General features: G+C 39.4%; 1 protein-coding gene and 1 long non-coding RNA gene across 5 annotated transcripts in view; one reads left to right on the top strand and one right to left on the bottom strand.

Moving 5' to 3' along the window:
- Positions 1-13,225, top strand: part of PCGF5 (polycomb group ring finger 5) — a 40,098-nt gene extending 26,873 nt beyond the window's left edge. For 2 of the 4 annotated variants that reach the window (XM_081913053.1, XM_081913052.1), the window contains exons 8-10: positions 936-1,025; positions 2,700-2,759; positions 4,894-13,225. In XM_081913053.1, coding sequence (XP_081769179.1) covers positions 936-1,025; positions 2,700-2,759; positions 4,894-4,941 — 198 coding nt within the window. In that variant the 3' untranslated portion in view covers positions 4,942-13,225. Of the gene's footprint in view, positions 1-935; positions 1,026-2,620; positions 2,760-4,893 lie in introns of those variants that run through there. The other 2 variants (XM_081913054.1, XM_081913055.1) reach the window with 2 other exon arrangements.
- Positions 1-13,680, bottom strand: part of LOC309370882 — a 45,468-nt gene that overhangs the window by 1,708 nt on the left and 30,080 nt on the right. The window lies entirely within an intron of this gene.

The raw sequence follows: 13,680 nt of genomic DNA, 5'->3' as shown, positions 1-13,680 counted from the left end.
AGATACGTGGAAGGCCTTGGCCTAAAACTGTGGAGAACTGTTGCATATTTAAGCTGCCCATGGTGGACCAGATGGACAAATACTGTAGCTTGGTATAAGGCAGTTTCCTGTACTTGTATGCTAAATAATTCTTTACCTTCCTTTATGATCAGACTGGCTGCCCCTCCCTCCCCCCCCCCAAGCAGCATATGCAAATTTATTTGTACATTCTCCACCTTACTTTTTAAAAAATCACAATCATGTAGCTTTCCTATGATCGCTAAAAGCTCTTTACTAATCTGATAATAGGGACGCAGGTGTGCAAGTCAAAGTGCAAGTAGATAAATAGGTACTGCTCAGGCGGGAAGGTAAACAGTGTTTCCGTGTGCTGCTCTGGTTCGCCAGAAGCTGCTTAGTCATGCTGGCCCCATGACCCAGAAGCTGTACGCCGGCTCCCTCGGCCAATAAAGCAAGATGAGCGCCGCAACCCCAGAGTCGGTCACGACTGGACCTAATGGTTAGGGGTCCCTTTACCTTTTAATCTGATAATGGAATCAAATGGACTCCCAAGTAAATCATGGTTTAAAAACACTGCAGTTTGATGTGCCGCAATCCAAGCTGCTTTTCTAGTTTGTCTCATTGTAGGTGGCATGTATACATGCTGGGTCTTCTGCCTGGAGTGAAAGTGAAAATACATGTGAACTTGTAAAAAAAGATCTTTCTGGATCAGGGCCATTTCGTTTGTATTTTGTTCAGTTAAACAATGATCAATATCATTATGTTGCACTAGGATAATGTGTTCTCGTTTATACTCCCTATCATTTCCTCTTATATACTAATCAGTTTTAGGAAACATTGCAAGAATTTAAAGGAAATTGGTGTTTTTATGTTTGTGTTTTTTACTCTTAAGGTTATTTTGTGATTTACAGTACTTCCCTTTTCCTTTTCTTTCTAAGCTGGATGTACTATGCAATGGGGAGATCATGGGGAAGGATCACACTATGGAATTCATCTATATGACAAGATGGAGACTACGAGGCGAAAATGTAAATAAAATTAGAAATAACTTAACTCTAATAATTTCTTTTGTGTGTATATATAGCTTATTTGCTATCTTAGGTTTCTAAATTTATGTTTAAAAGCCTCAGCAGGACTTATTAATAACTATTTTTAAATGCATTGTTGGTTTCCAATAGTCCATGATTTCCCAGATTTTATGATACAGTGGCATGATAACTGATGGTTATTCCAAACCAGCACCACCTTGGCTGCTTTGGCACAGAGTGTAAACAAAGAAACCAGCTGGCAGTAGCCACTTCTTGCTGGGAACTAAGATAAAAATTAAGTCATAGAGTCCAGGGAGAAGGAGGCCTTGCAGCCTAGGAATGTATTTGTCAGTGAAAAGTACAGAAAACAAAGCTTCTTGGTGCCAAGTGGTTACAAAAAAACCAAAGAGAAATAGATCTGAGGAAATTGGGAAGGTGCTTGAACATTTATCATAAAGAGATCTAGTAGCTGCCTCAGGAGTAGCAGCTTCCTCACAAAGTACCATTTCAAAAAGATGAGCATTTTGACATTGGTACCATTAGTATCATCTATTATATTATTCTGAGCAATGACTCAGACAGGCTGAGAAATGATTAAATGCAAGAATATTTAAGGACTTTCAGATTTGGAAAGGAATTGACTTGCATTGCTAAAAGTGATGACTTCAGAAACATAATTTAATTTTCTTAATCCCTGGTTATGTTTTGCAATCATTTACGTAGATAGAAATCGTCCTTTAGACTAGTAGCACTTTTAAAACATGGCTTATACTAGTTTAATCCTTAGTATGAGCAGATAGGAGCTTGCACAATACATCTTTCCCTTTCCCTTTCTCTTTCCCTTTTCCTTGCAGTGCCCCTACAGAACACTGGAGCTGTCAATAGCTGCATAAGTGGAAGGGAGGGATGCACAGTATCAGATTAGAAAAACTTGCACCATGGAGATGGTTTTTTGGGGGGAGCAGAGGAAGGGAAAGGTCCATTGCATGAGCTTGTCATGCACTCACACAGTGTTGTATACAACCCTATTCATCTACTGAATATAAAATAATGGGTGGGGGATTATATATTTTCCATTCTAAGTGAATGCTAGTCACAACTAAGAAACAATTTGCATATCTTATAGTCTTAGGTAGCCTTTTTTTTATTCCAGTTTGTGCCTTAAGCCCTCCAAGATAGGTGGAAAGCACTTTCACTCATTCAAGGAGAAAGTTCCTAATTCCCTCTCGTTGCATCTGCACCCTTTGCTGCACAAATCCTGAAAAGAGTTGAGGATCCTTCAAGAACACTCCCAACTCTCTGTAGGCAATTCTGAAAGAGTGGGGAAGCTGTAGACCAGGAGGCAGGGAGAGGGAACAATGGAGGACACTTTTGTGTATGCAGAAGCACTTTTTATTCCCCTTGTACAATGGGGTTTTCAGACCAGTCCCTAGTAATTTTCACCTTGCTCCCTTTCTAGTTCTTTTGATTATAAAATGAATATGCCTACTAATAAAATTGGTCCAGTACAAGTTATACATTTTGCTGTTAATCTCTGATAGCAATGCAATACCTGTCTTAATTGTAAAATAATTAAATTCTCAAATGTGAAACAGAATTATAAATGAGATGACTGATAATCCATGTCCAGTTGTGGATGCCTCTTATCTGATCAGAAACTCGTCTCCTTCGCAGTTTCGGTGTCAGAACTGCTCATCTTCGCAAGTCTGCTCACAGGATGGCTCTTTTTATCAGGTAAGAGGCACTCCCGACTGTACACATTATAGTCATTAAGATGACATTAACACAACCATTGTTAATGGAGCCCAATGGGTGGTGGGTGTCCTTTTAATTCCATATAAGAAAGTCTCCCAAGACCAAAATTAGCCTTGCAGGTCATAAGCCTCAGGTGCTTTCAGAAGGTCATGCAGATTAATTTTTTTTAATGCATGTAATATTTATTCATTAATTTGTTTGTGAAATTTATATCCTACTTTTCTGTTTGCATACCCAAGGCACATATCAAAGATAGAAATAGTATAAAATAGTGACACTAAGGCTATAGTCCTAAGTCCTGATTAGCACTGCTATAGGACCTTATAATCCATTGAGCATTCCCACCCATTGACCTTTTCCTATGGGGGTGCAGGGAGCTCCCCCACCACAAAAGCGCCTGCTGCGGCTATGGATCTGCTGGATCCTAAGCCAGCCCAGCTCCTGAAGAGAGACCCAGTCTCTTGTGCCAGCCTGCAGCTGGTGCAGCCCAACAAAAGGGAAAGAAGTGAATGTCACTGCCCCTCCCTCCTGCCCTGGCCACTGTAAGTTAAAAAACATTGAGGTGGCTCTGCCATTCTGTTTACCCCACTGACCCCTGGCCAGAGTTGGGATTACTTTGCTCATAGATATATAAACGTAGGTATCCTAAGAAAACTTCAGAGATATGTTATAACAATTGAGGGCTGGCTTCTCCCTGTACTGCTGGCACTTGATGTTGACTGGCTACCACATAGATGGGAGTTAGAAGGTAGTATTTAGCCCCTCTATCTGCTGTGGTTGTTGACGCTTCCAGTACCAGCAGCCTTGGTGACTCCCTCTGATGCTGTTTAATTGTTTGTGCATTATTTAAACGCTTTTAATTGTTAGGATACGTGGAGACTAGGAGTGAATGGTTCATAGCTGTGTTTCATTAAGATAACTGGGAAAAGAACAAACACCTGTATATATATATATATATAGAGAGAGAGAGAGAGAGAGAGAGAGAGTGTGTGTTCAGTGGTGAGATGATAATCAAACTTCTGATAAAATAATCCAATTCCTTAGCTTTTTGTAAAATAGTAAGTCAAAACGATACAAGGTGATTTGCCCTCCTATAGCCCTGCTTGCTCAAGTTACATTACATGTAACTAAAGCTGCATTCTCATGCAGCAATGGGATGATCCCTGAATTGCCTGAAAACAGGGCCGGCACGTCCCATTTGCCGCCAGAGGCAAAAGGGAAAGTGCTGCTACTGCACTGCCCGCCCCACCCCCTCTGCTGCTAGAAGAGAAGTAGTGTTGGCACCAGCACTGATTTCTGTTGAGATTTCCCTGAAGTCTTGCAAGATCTCACCAGAAATCTTGAGGGCGCTGCCTCAGGGATTTTTACCACCCAAGGTGGCTGCTTCACCCTGCCCTACAGGTGAGCCGGGCTGCCTTTCACCACCCAAGATGGTGTTTGATAGTTTAATTTATGTTAATAGTTTATTTGGCTGCTTAGGACTTCATGGAATTTCAGCCTAAGATTTCAAAGCAATTTAGGAATAGCATTAGAATAATTGACAAATTTTATTTTTGTGCAGTAAAATTACTTGTGCCGTAAAGGAAGGAGAGTTTTATCCAGGGTGGCGTACATGATGGCCCTCCCACCTATTTTGCCTTCACTTATGTTAAGCTGAACTATAGTGAGTGGCACAAGGGCCCTCAGTGTATTTAGCTTCCTCCTGCTCTCTGGAACGTGATGAAGCCCAGTAAGGCTCCCAGCAGCAGATTTGCCAGGTTCACTGCTTCAAAGCAGGCCTGAATAAACAGACTGGAGATGACATTTGCATAGGGGCTGCTTTGAAAGGCTATGCAGAGGGAAATAATGGGTTCAGATTGGTCCAGAAATTAGGCAATGTATTGTCTGATTTGGGGAGAAATACTTCAGCTCATCTCCAAGGCAGTCTGACATGACATGGGAAGAGCTAGCCCAACTCTTGTTTTAATATACAGAGCGCCTCCTTTTCTTTTCGCTTCTTTAATGTGTATAAGTTGATGAGTAAACTATTTTGATACGTTTTAAATAATTCTACTGCATATGTGCTTATGTCTACATGCTATCATTGTTTGTTCTGTTTTCATTGTGGTTCTAGTCTTACCCCATGGTACTCCAGTATCGACCCAGAATTGACTTCGGTTAGACCAAAGGGCCAGATCCCACTGAGATTAAACCTGCACTATATTTACCCATCGACAGATTGCACAATGAATGGACGTGCCTGGATTTGGGGGGGTGGGAAAACAAGATCAGAATTCCAGCATGCAGATACCGACTTTTTCTTCAGCTGATCAACTATCTTCCCCCCCCGTTAGCATAATCCAAGTGCCATTCTCCTACTGAAACATTCATAAGATGTTTGTGACTTCAGAGTTTGCGAGTCATAGCCAAATAGTTAAATGTATAGTCTGAATCTCTGGAATACTTGCTTTGCCTGTTAGAAACCTTCCTTGGTCCATAACATTGATTACATCGGCAAAGATGGCCATCGGCTCTTTCACATGTGGTGTTGCTGTTTGTTTGTTTTTTTCCACATTAACTATCTTACTGAAAAATGTTGTTTGAAAGTACTGTATAAAAAGGTTAAATATGCCTTTACATTTTTTTTTTTTGTATATAATACATGTTTTAGAAATGTGGTTGTTGTGCCACTAACGTTTTCTCATTCAGTTCCCCATAGGTCCAGGTAGCTAACTCGTTAGTATACAGCAGTCCCTTTGCAGAATTTGAAATTTTAGATTTTGTGTCAGAGAAGTTAAATGCGACAGTTTGTATTGAATTGAAATGGTATAATGTCTCATATCCTTTCAGCAGTGTATATAACTTAACCTAGAGTTTTAAATTGCAGAAATAGCAAATCTGTAAACATGCTGCAGGTAAGGTTATTTTGTCTTTTTAAAAGTCTATTACATAATATTTTTTTAAATAAAAGAAGAAACAGGAAGTGTCATAAACTGTAATATAAAAAGTGTTAGGTATTTTTTTGAAACTGTTGCCATTGCAGGCTTCCTTTTTCAGATTTCCTTGAAGGCAACAATGTGGGAAAGAGGTAGTTTTGAAATTTGTGGTCTTCAGTGTGCTAGATTAGGTCCACTGCACCTAAATATACGTCTGTATTATTTTAGTATATTCAGTAACACATTGACATATTGTAAAATGTTAATGGCATTTCAACCACATTTTTGGGTTATCTGGAATCTAAAAGCTATAGTAGAACTGGTTGTAACACCTGAAACAGAAGCAGATTTAACATGATTGACAAAGCTACCTGACCAAAACCCACTGACTGTTCGAGGGAGGGGGGAGGTTTCCCCTGACAAGCGGTAGTGTTACAAAAATACTAATGGCTGCCTTAGGTATCGCATGTGCATTCTTCCTCTTTTAAAAATGTTGTGTTTTGTTTATGGATATCATTACAAAGCTAGTAACATATTGTTATTTTGTTTCCTGTCTTCCATTACTTTTGCACAGTTAAAAGCCAAAACAATACAGCTGAATGATCTGTACAAGTTTTAATAAACAGAGTTATTTGTAGAGTGAACGGCACACTACAAGTAACTACATTCACTTTCGGATGCTATGATGTAATTAATTCACTTCAGGAAAATGTGGCAGTACAAATACCACAGCCCTGGCATGTAAAAGTAGGAAGTAGATGGTGAAATAACTGTAGGCTGCCATTTCTGTGCCCCACAACATGATCAGGAGTGTCAGGCACAACACAGCAGATGGGAGGAAAAAGGGGTGGCTGGACTAAAGCCCACGCTGGCTTCCTCTAACTTATACTTGATGACAGTGTCAATAACTATCACCTGTCAAATGCTCTGGGCATGGTGCAGGAGTACCACTTGCATTCGCTCCTATTTTGGGTGCAGAGGGCTTGCACCTGCCTAACGTTCTCCCCCTTTCAACAGTTTGGCCTGCCACTCATGCCATATCAAAAACTGATTTTCTACTTCACTTCAGCTTCCAAAGCAGTTGTTTCACCGTATGTGAGGCTACTGCTTGAGAAGAACGAGTCCACAGCTTCTTTAAGCTCTTGGAACTACTTGTCTGGATCTTAGCCAGATATTTTTTTACACACACAGGTAACATCTAGCAGTGGATCTAATTACATTATATTAGCCTACTTCTGTGTATAGGTTAGTATTTTAGGATGTGGCAAATTCCCCCTTTGCACTGTGTTTCACTAGAATGATTTTGGACATTACCTGGAGGGGCAAGGGGAGGAGAAAGTTAATGAGTTGATTTGTGTATCTGTTTGCATAGTCCTGGATGACACCCGAAGCAGTAGCTCCTGCATCTTCCTTTGGGTGCAGATCCAGAATGTGTATACTTTGCCATGGAGAGGATATGGGAGTCACCGCTTTTCCCCAAAGTGTTCCTCATATGTAACCCAAAAGCATGGAAAGAGATGCATAGACCATAGTCTTCAGCTTTTTTAGGTAACATCCAAAGATGCCCTGAAAAATCTGTCAGTGCAGATCCGTTGTATGCATAGTGGCTTTACTTAAGTTACTGAAATTGTTGCCATTTAAGATCTGAAGGACCTCCAATAGCAACAAATGTTGATTTATTTTCTTCATCAGTGTTCTGCCAACTTGGGCATTGTTAAAAATTCCCACATTCCCACAAACAAAATACTTTCTTATTTTCACAAATGGAGTATGTGCAACTTATTTCTGAACTATTTTTTGGTTTCCTGTGGAAAATGAGCTGTTAAATCCTTCCTTTGATTCATGGAGGTAAATGTAATGTTTCAAAACTTCATTCCGACTGACTTAAAATACATTCTCAAAGTAATCTATTTATTTTAATAGTATGCTTCCTTTAAACGTGTTTTGTCCAAATCCTCAGAAATCTAACAATTATAAACCTTATGTAAAATTTGCTATTCTCCGTAGAGAAAGGGCCATATAAAAACTAGAATTTGGGGTCTGGCTACAAAGATTTTCTACATCAATTGCAGTAGCATCTCAGATGTTTAGGGCTGGGAACCAACATCTAGTTCATCTTCTTTTTTATTTATTTTCATTTTGTTTTTAATAGCGTAACCTTGATTAATGGGAGCAAATATTTTCCACTTGAAAAAAAAAGCATGGAAATCCAAGACAGACTTGTGAGCTGTGAAACGCTAAGAGCCTTAAAATGTTTCTTGCACATGTAACCTCTTTGTGGCTTATACCATTGCATTTCTGGTTCAGCTGTATAGTGCCTCTACAGAGTTGGTTGGGTAATTGTAGGAAGGACCACCAAGTGCAGTCGTCTTCTATAGAACTTTCTAACTTCTTAGTTCACTGACGATTCTACCTATCTACTCCTAAAAATATATAAATGGTGTACCAAGAACAAATTAAATATGAAATATTAATAGAGCGTGATCACAGGCTTTCTGTGTCAGAGAAACATTGCATAAATGAAGATAGTGCACGCAGAGATATCCATAGCCAAACTGACTGGGGGTAAAAAAAATAAAATCAAACCCGACAATGGCTTCACTGTTTGCTCACTTCCTGAGGATTCTCATTCCGAGGCATGTTTTCTATTGGGAGAGTTCATACCTCAGCAATAAAGCACATGATTTACATGCAAAAGGTCTCAAATGACATCTTCAGTTAAAATTAGGATAGAAAAGACTGCTTCCTGGAGAGCAGCTGAGAGAAAAGCGTGGACAATACTGGGCTTGATGGGCAAATAGTCTGGCCAGCTTCCTCTGTTCTGTGAAAGGGAATTGCTCCATGGACATTGAAGCTGTTTCCCATGTGCAGGCTGGCATTTTCCTTTCACGGAAGAAATGGAAAGCTTTTAATCTCACCCTGGGCATTTGAAACTACTGTTCTGCATGCCCAGCCCAAAGAATTGTAACACTTCTGTGCCCGCAAGTAAGCAGTAAATAGTATACAAGCTTAGGGCATATAGGGATCCCTATAGGATAAGACATGAGGTTACATATGTAGATTGATTTTCAGGATTGAAGCAATGCCACAGGTTTAGATATATCTCTTGCACAGAAATAAAGGTTCTGCCTGATTTCTCTCCCCTTGAACGAAATTTCAACTAGTTAGTAATGTGTATTCATTGAAGGTTTCATGCCAAATGATTTACAGTACTTTCTTTTTCTTCTTCGCTGGCATCCAATCTCAAATGCCTATATAATGCAATACTGTTAAATTAGAATAAACTATGTAGTGTTAACACACACAGTTTTCCTAAATTAAAATCCCCAGTTTTCCCAGATTAAAATGCTTATTCAAGTTGTTTGCACAAAACTGCTTTAAAGATTGCATGGGAAGGGTCCTCTTCTACAGTTTTGAATAGACGTGTGTGCTGCTTCTGGACAATTGAAATAAAAAGTATACATTTTCATGGCTGTTCTTGACTCTTGCCGAAGTTAAGTGTTAGGCTGAATGGGCTAAGTGACACTCTGCTTTTCTTGTAGCATCTTTTATGCAGAGCAGTGTGTGATAAGGGCATTTCTGCTTTATACGTATTTCCCAAGGTCAATGAGTGATAAGCAAGCAGGATTAGTAATCTAAGAGAGAGAGAGACCAGGAAATATTCCCAGAATGCTTAGTTATCTTTGTAAAAGATGACACAAAAACACAGGGGGCTTATTTTCCCTATGAATGAAATTTACCTCCTAGAACTGCATTTGTTTTGTTTTATTTTATTGGCAAGGGGTTCACATTTAATGATGATCTTAGATGCTGGAGAGTGCCTGAAGGTCTCTGTTGCTTTAAAATTGGTCCTGAGAAATGCTCACTTATGAAAAGGTACAAAGCCTTTTGCTTCAGTGCTGGTGGCTCTGCTATACCTGGCCTATGAACCAAAAACTCTGTGCCCTGTCGATCTTGTAAATCTGCAAAGCACAAAATACTGATCAAACTAATTTCATTCAGCCTTTTAGAAATAGCTTTGAGGTTTAGTTACATAATCCTTAGCCAGAAAGAATAGGCCTGGAGTATGTGACAAGGTATCAACATCCATTTGTAGTATTTTTGTTTGTTTTAGCAAAGAACATTGCTTTCAATCATGTCTGTCCTGTGGGTTAGCAAATAAGGCAACACTGTGTTATGCATTATACACAACATATTCCATTTTGATACATCTTTTCAAAGTAGTTTTAACTTTTTTAAAAGAACTTGTCCACAAAATTTTATTTGCTTTCTAGACTAGAAAATAAAAATGCATAGATTAGTCTACCACATTACAGTCAGCCATTGAAAAGAGAAACTGTGTGGCATTAAAAAATAATAACCCAGGTAACTTCTTGAGGGCTGTATTCCTGTACACACTTACTTGGGTGTGAGCATCCCCAGAACTTTGTAGGACTGACTTCTGGGTCAGCCTGCATAGGAGGGACTGTAAGTGTCCTTGCATGAGATGTCAGCTGCTTCCACCTGGCAGTTTATTGTGAATATAGTGCTGCTCGTGTATGCAAGTTCTGCGCAGTGTCCACACAACATCCTTATCAAAATGTCATCCCATGATATTTTCCCTTTTAATCTGGATTTACTGTTTTCGCAGAAAATCTAATAAGTAAAGAAAACCCCCGCAGAAACAGTAAGTGTATTAAATTGGGGGGGGGCAGGGAAGGATATGGGATGGCATTTTGTTGAAGGTCTGTAGACACAGCAACAGATTTGCATCAATGAGCACCACCAAGTCTAAAATAAACTGCCTTGAGAATCACAACAAGTGGTAGGGACCAGAGAAGAGAGACATTAGCTGTTATTCTTCTAAACTTATTTGTATGTAGTTGGTGGTTGAATCGGTACTCTAACGGCTCTTGAAGTATGTAGAGAACTAATTGCATAATCCCCCATTGTTAATTTTATTTTCAGGTATGACCCATTTTAAGCCTTTTCTTTTTCTGTGTCAAAAGTGGTAACATAATAAACCTTTTTGTGGTTGTAAAGTTTAGCTTATGAATCATTCAAATTGAAGTGAAAAAAAAATCCAGGTCATTATTAATGACAGTCTATCCTACTTAGGAATAAATGTATTTTTGTAAAGGAAATGCACTTGTAAATATTTACTCTGTTATCTGATATCTATGTTTTGTTTTGGAGGGGGGTAAATGCTGCCTCTTAGGGGATCGCCTAAATATTTTTAGGTTTCTGCTAAAATGGATTTCCTTTGCATTTGTGGCATGTTCATTCTGTACATAGCTGCATAGTTACAACTGGGCTAAGCACGTTTTATATCTGGACTTAGCTAAGTATGTCTTGAGTATGCCACAGAGTCTTTCATTAAATCTACCTGAAAGCAGAATGTGCATTGGTGCTGTGTTTCCATCATCGATATTAGCTTCCTTCTGCCTTACAGCATTCCTACCTTTGTCATCATGTTATAACAAAGTTCTGGATTAACTGTGACAGTCACACTCCAGATTGATGTATCACTGGCTGCTTACGGTACTTTCTGTTTGCAGCTTATAACAGGAATGTGAGCTTTGGGTATCAAAAGTGGTGAGCCAGGAGACAGAGGGCCTCTCCAGATGATCTCTTTATTGAGCATTCATCCCACAGCAGTTAGATTATATCTGGTCTTCACTGAACATTCGTAGTGATTTGTCTGCATTCGTCCTACTTTGCTTGTTAGTCATCTACCTGTTAGTCATCTGTTCATCTCAGACTTTTCAATGTACTTCCTGGTCTCTTTCCTAACCACAAAAAGTCCATTTTGTTTTAAAAGTGGGCTTGCTATACTAGGGGAACAGAGCACCTCAGTCTGCTTCCATTGCTCACTGGTATGCACTTTAATCTTTCCCACATATCCTTGACAGTCTGGAGGCACCCAGAGCAAGAGCAAGTAAGGCCAAGACCAAAACAAACAAACAAAACACCTTGTGAGTTAGGACAGATCTTGGACTCAGGGCAAGGTGGTAGAGAGAGAAGCTGGTGGGTCATGATGAGTAGAGCTTGGCAAGCTCTGAAGTCAGCTGGCTATTTAGCCCCCAATCCTGAGTATTTTAACAGAAGACCATTTTACCTCTTGGCCCAATAAAAGGCTGGCTGCTTGGCAACCAGGTTATAAAACCCGTTCTCATATCCAGTCAGTAGTTCAGTGAACTGGAGTGGGGGCGGGGACAAAGAAATGATCCAAATATATATTTTTCCAGTGCAGGTGGGTTGTATACCTGCATATTTTGAAAAGCTGTTCCCTAGGAAACTGCTGTTGGAACACAGAAAAGGTTTCAGCTGCAATTCTTGAATGACTAATGCAAGGGGGGTTGCTGTCTGAAAAGAATTGAGAAGGGGAAGGTGCTTAAGCTATAAGACTAGAGTAGCCATTGGAAATTGTGCAGTAGCTGGAATTTAGTCCTTTTTTAATCTATCTTTTTGGGCCAATCACTGGGAAATAAATTACCTACGCTGTAGAATGAAGGTGGACGTCAACAACCCTGGAACTCAGGCTTGTGGTCAGATTCTGATAACTGTAATTCTGAGATGTTGCCTGACCTGAATCCCTTTAGAATAGCAGAATTCCATGACGTTGCATATAATCTCTTTGATGGAAATACTGTATAGTATATCTGAACTCATGTGGCTGACCCAAAGCTTCCACTTTCACTCCTGAATGCTTTAACTCCAGTTGATAATCTTTATTGTTTTGTCTATTTTCCCTGAGAATTCTTAGTTCTCAACCACTATGCCAGAGAATTGGTTAATGTCTTTTAATGTTATGACATTATGACCTCCAGTTACTTTCCGTGAGCTGGATTACAGCCTGCAAAACACATGCCTGTCTGAGAAACAGTGGCTGACATTAATTCTATCTAAGGCAAGGTGTAGATGTTGCATTCTATTATGATCAATATTTTTGGTGGCTGCTTGTCGTTTTGTAGTTTTGATCTGTATCAGAAGGTAATACCAGTAAAAGACACAGCAGCATGTGCACATTATATAAACTTGGCTGAAGAAATGTGTTATTAATCAGCCCGGGGGGGGGGGGGGCGGCAGGGAATGTACAAATAGTAGTAGCCCACACAAATTTGCACTAGTCCACTTATCCAGAACTTCCTATGTTAGTAGATGGATTAAGGAAGAATGAATGAACCAAAACTCCTCAAATTTAGCGAATGTTCCTTTTCTAGCATGGCTGGAGGTGATTCATACTTGCCATGGGCAATCAGATTAGTAGCCATTTATAACCCTGTCATTAATTATATTACATGTTACGTACTCATTTTAATAATGGAGATGATGCTTCAAAGGCTGCTTTTAATGCTAATATCGATGTTCACAGCACCATTGTAAGCTGCTGATGGAAACCACATCTTGTACGGTCCATATGCTGCAATATGCTTCTGGCCCAGTTGGCTAAAATCCTATAAATATCAAGTTGGGCAAGTTGTAGAACTCCTTTGCTTGTTAGCCCTGAATTGCTCCTTTCTGAAAGCAATAAATATATTCATGTTGTAACATCTGTCGTGCAGCCTACAGTAAGAGGCATCTTGTTGCACTTTTGTTTTCTATCTAATTTATTTTGTGCTATAAAAAGAATTCTTTGGTTCATCTGAAAAATTGTCTCATTTGTAAAAGGCTTTGAATGAAAGTGTTCTCTGGCTTCAACTCACATCACACTAGCAACCATAACGACTTCACACTGACCAAAAATAAATAAATATCAAAATAAAGTTCCATTGAGTGGGGTCTTGGATCATTGTGGCACTAAATCCACACCAGCAGCGTTATGCCATGTAATTTCAATTCAAATAATATTTGCCCATTTACCATATATACATGCCTCCTCCTAGAATTAGGCTAGGATCCAAAGCATCTTCGGATGCCTGAGTGGTTTCATTATTTTTTTATTTTTATTATTTATATCATAGCTTTCAAAATACAAATCTTGTAGCTTACAAGAAACATTAAAC

This window comes from Podarcis melisellensis (genome assembly GCF_964234715.1).
Source record: "Podarcis melisellensis genome assembly, chromosome: 5".
Taxonomy (NCBI): Eukaryota; Metazoa; Chordata; class Lepidosauria; order Squamata; family Lacertidae; genus Podarcis; species Podarcis melisellensis.
The sequence above is the reverse complement of the archived record's forward strand: the minus strand, read 5'-3'. Positions and strand labels throughout refer to the sequence as shown.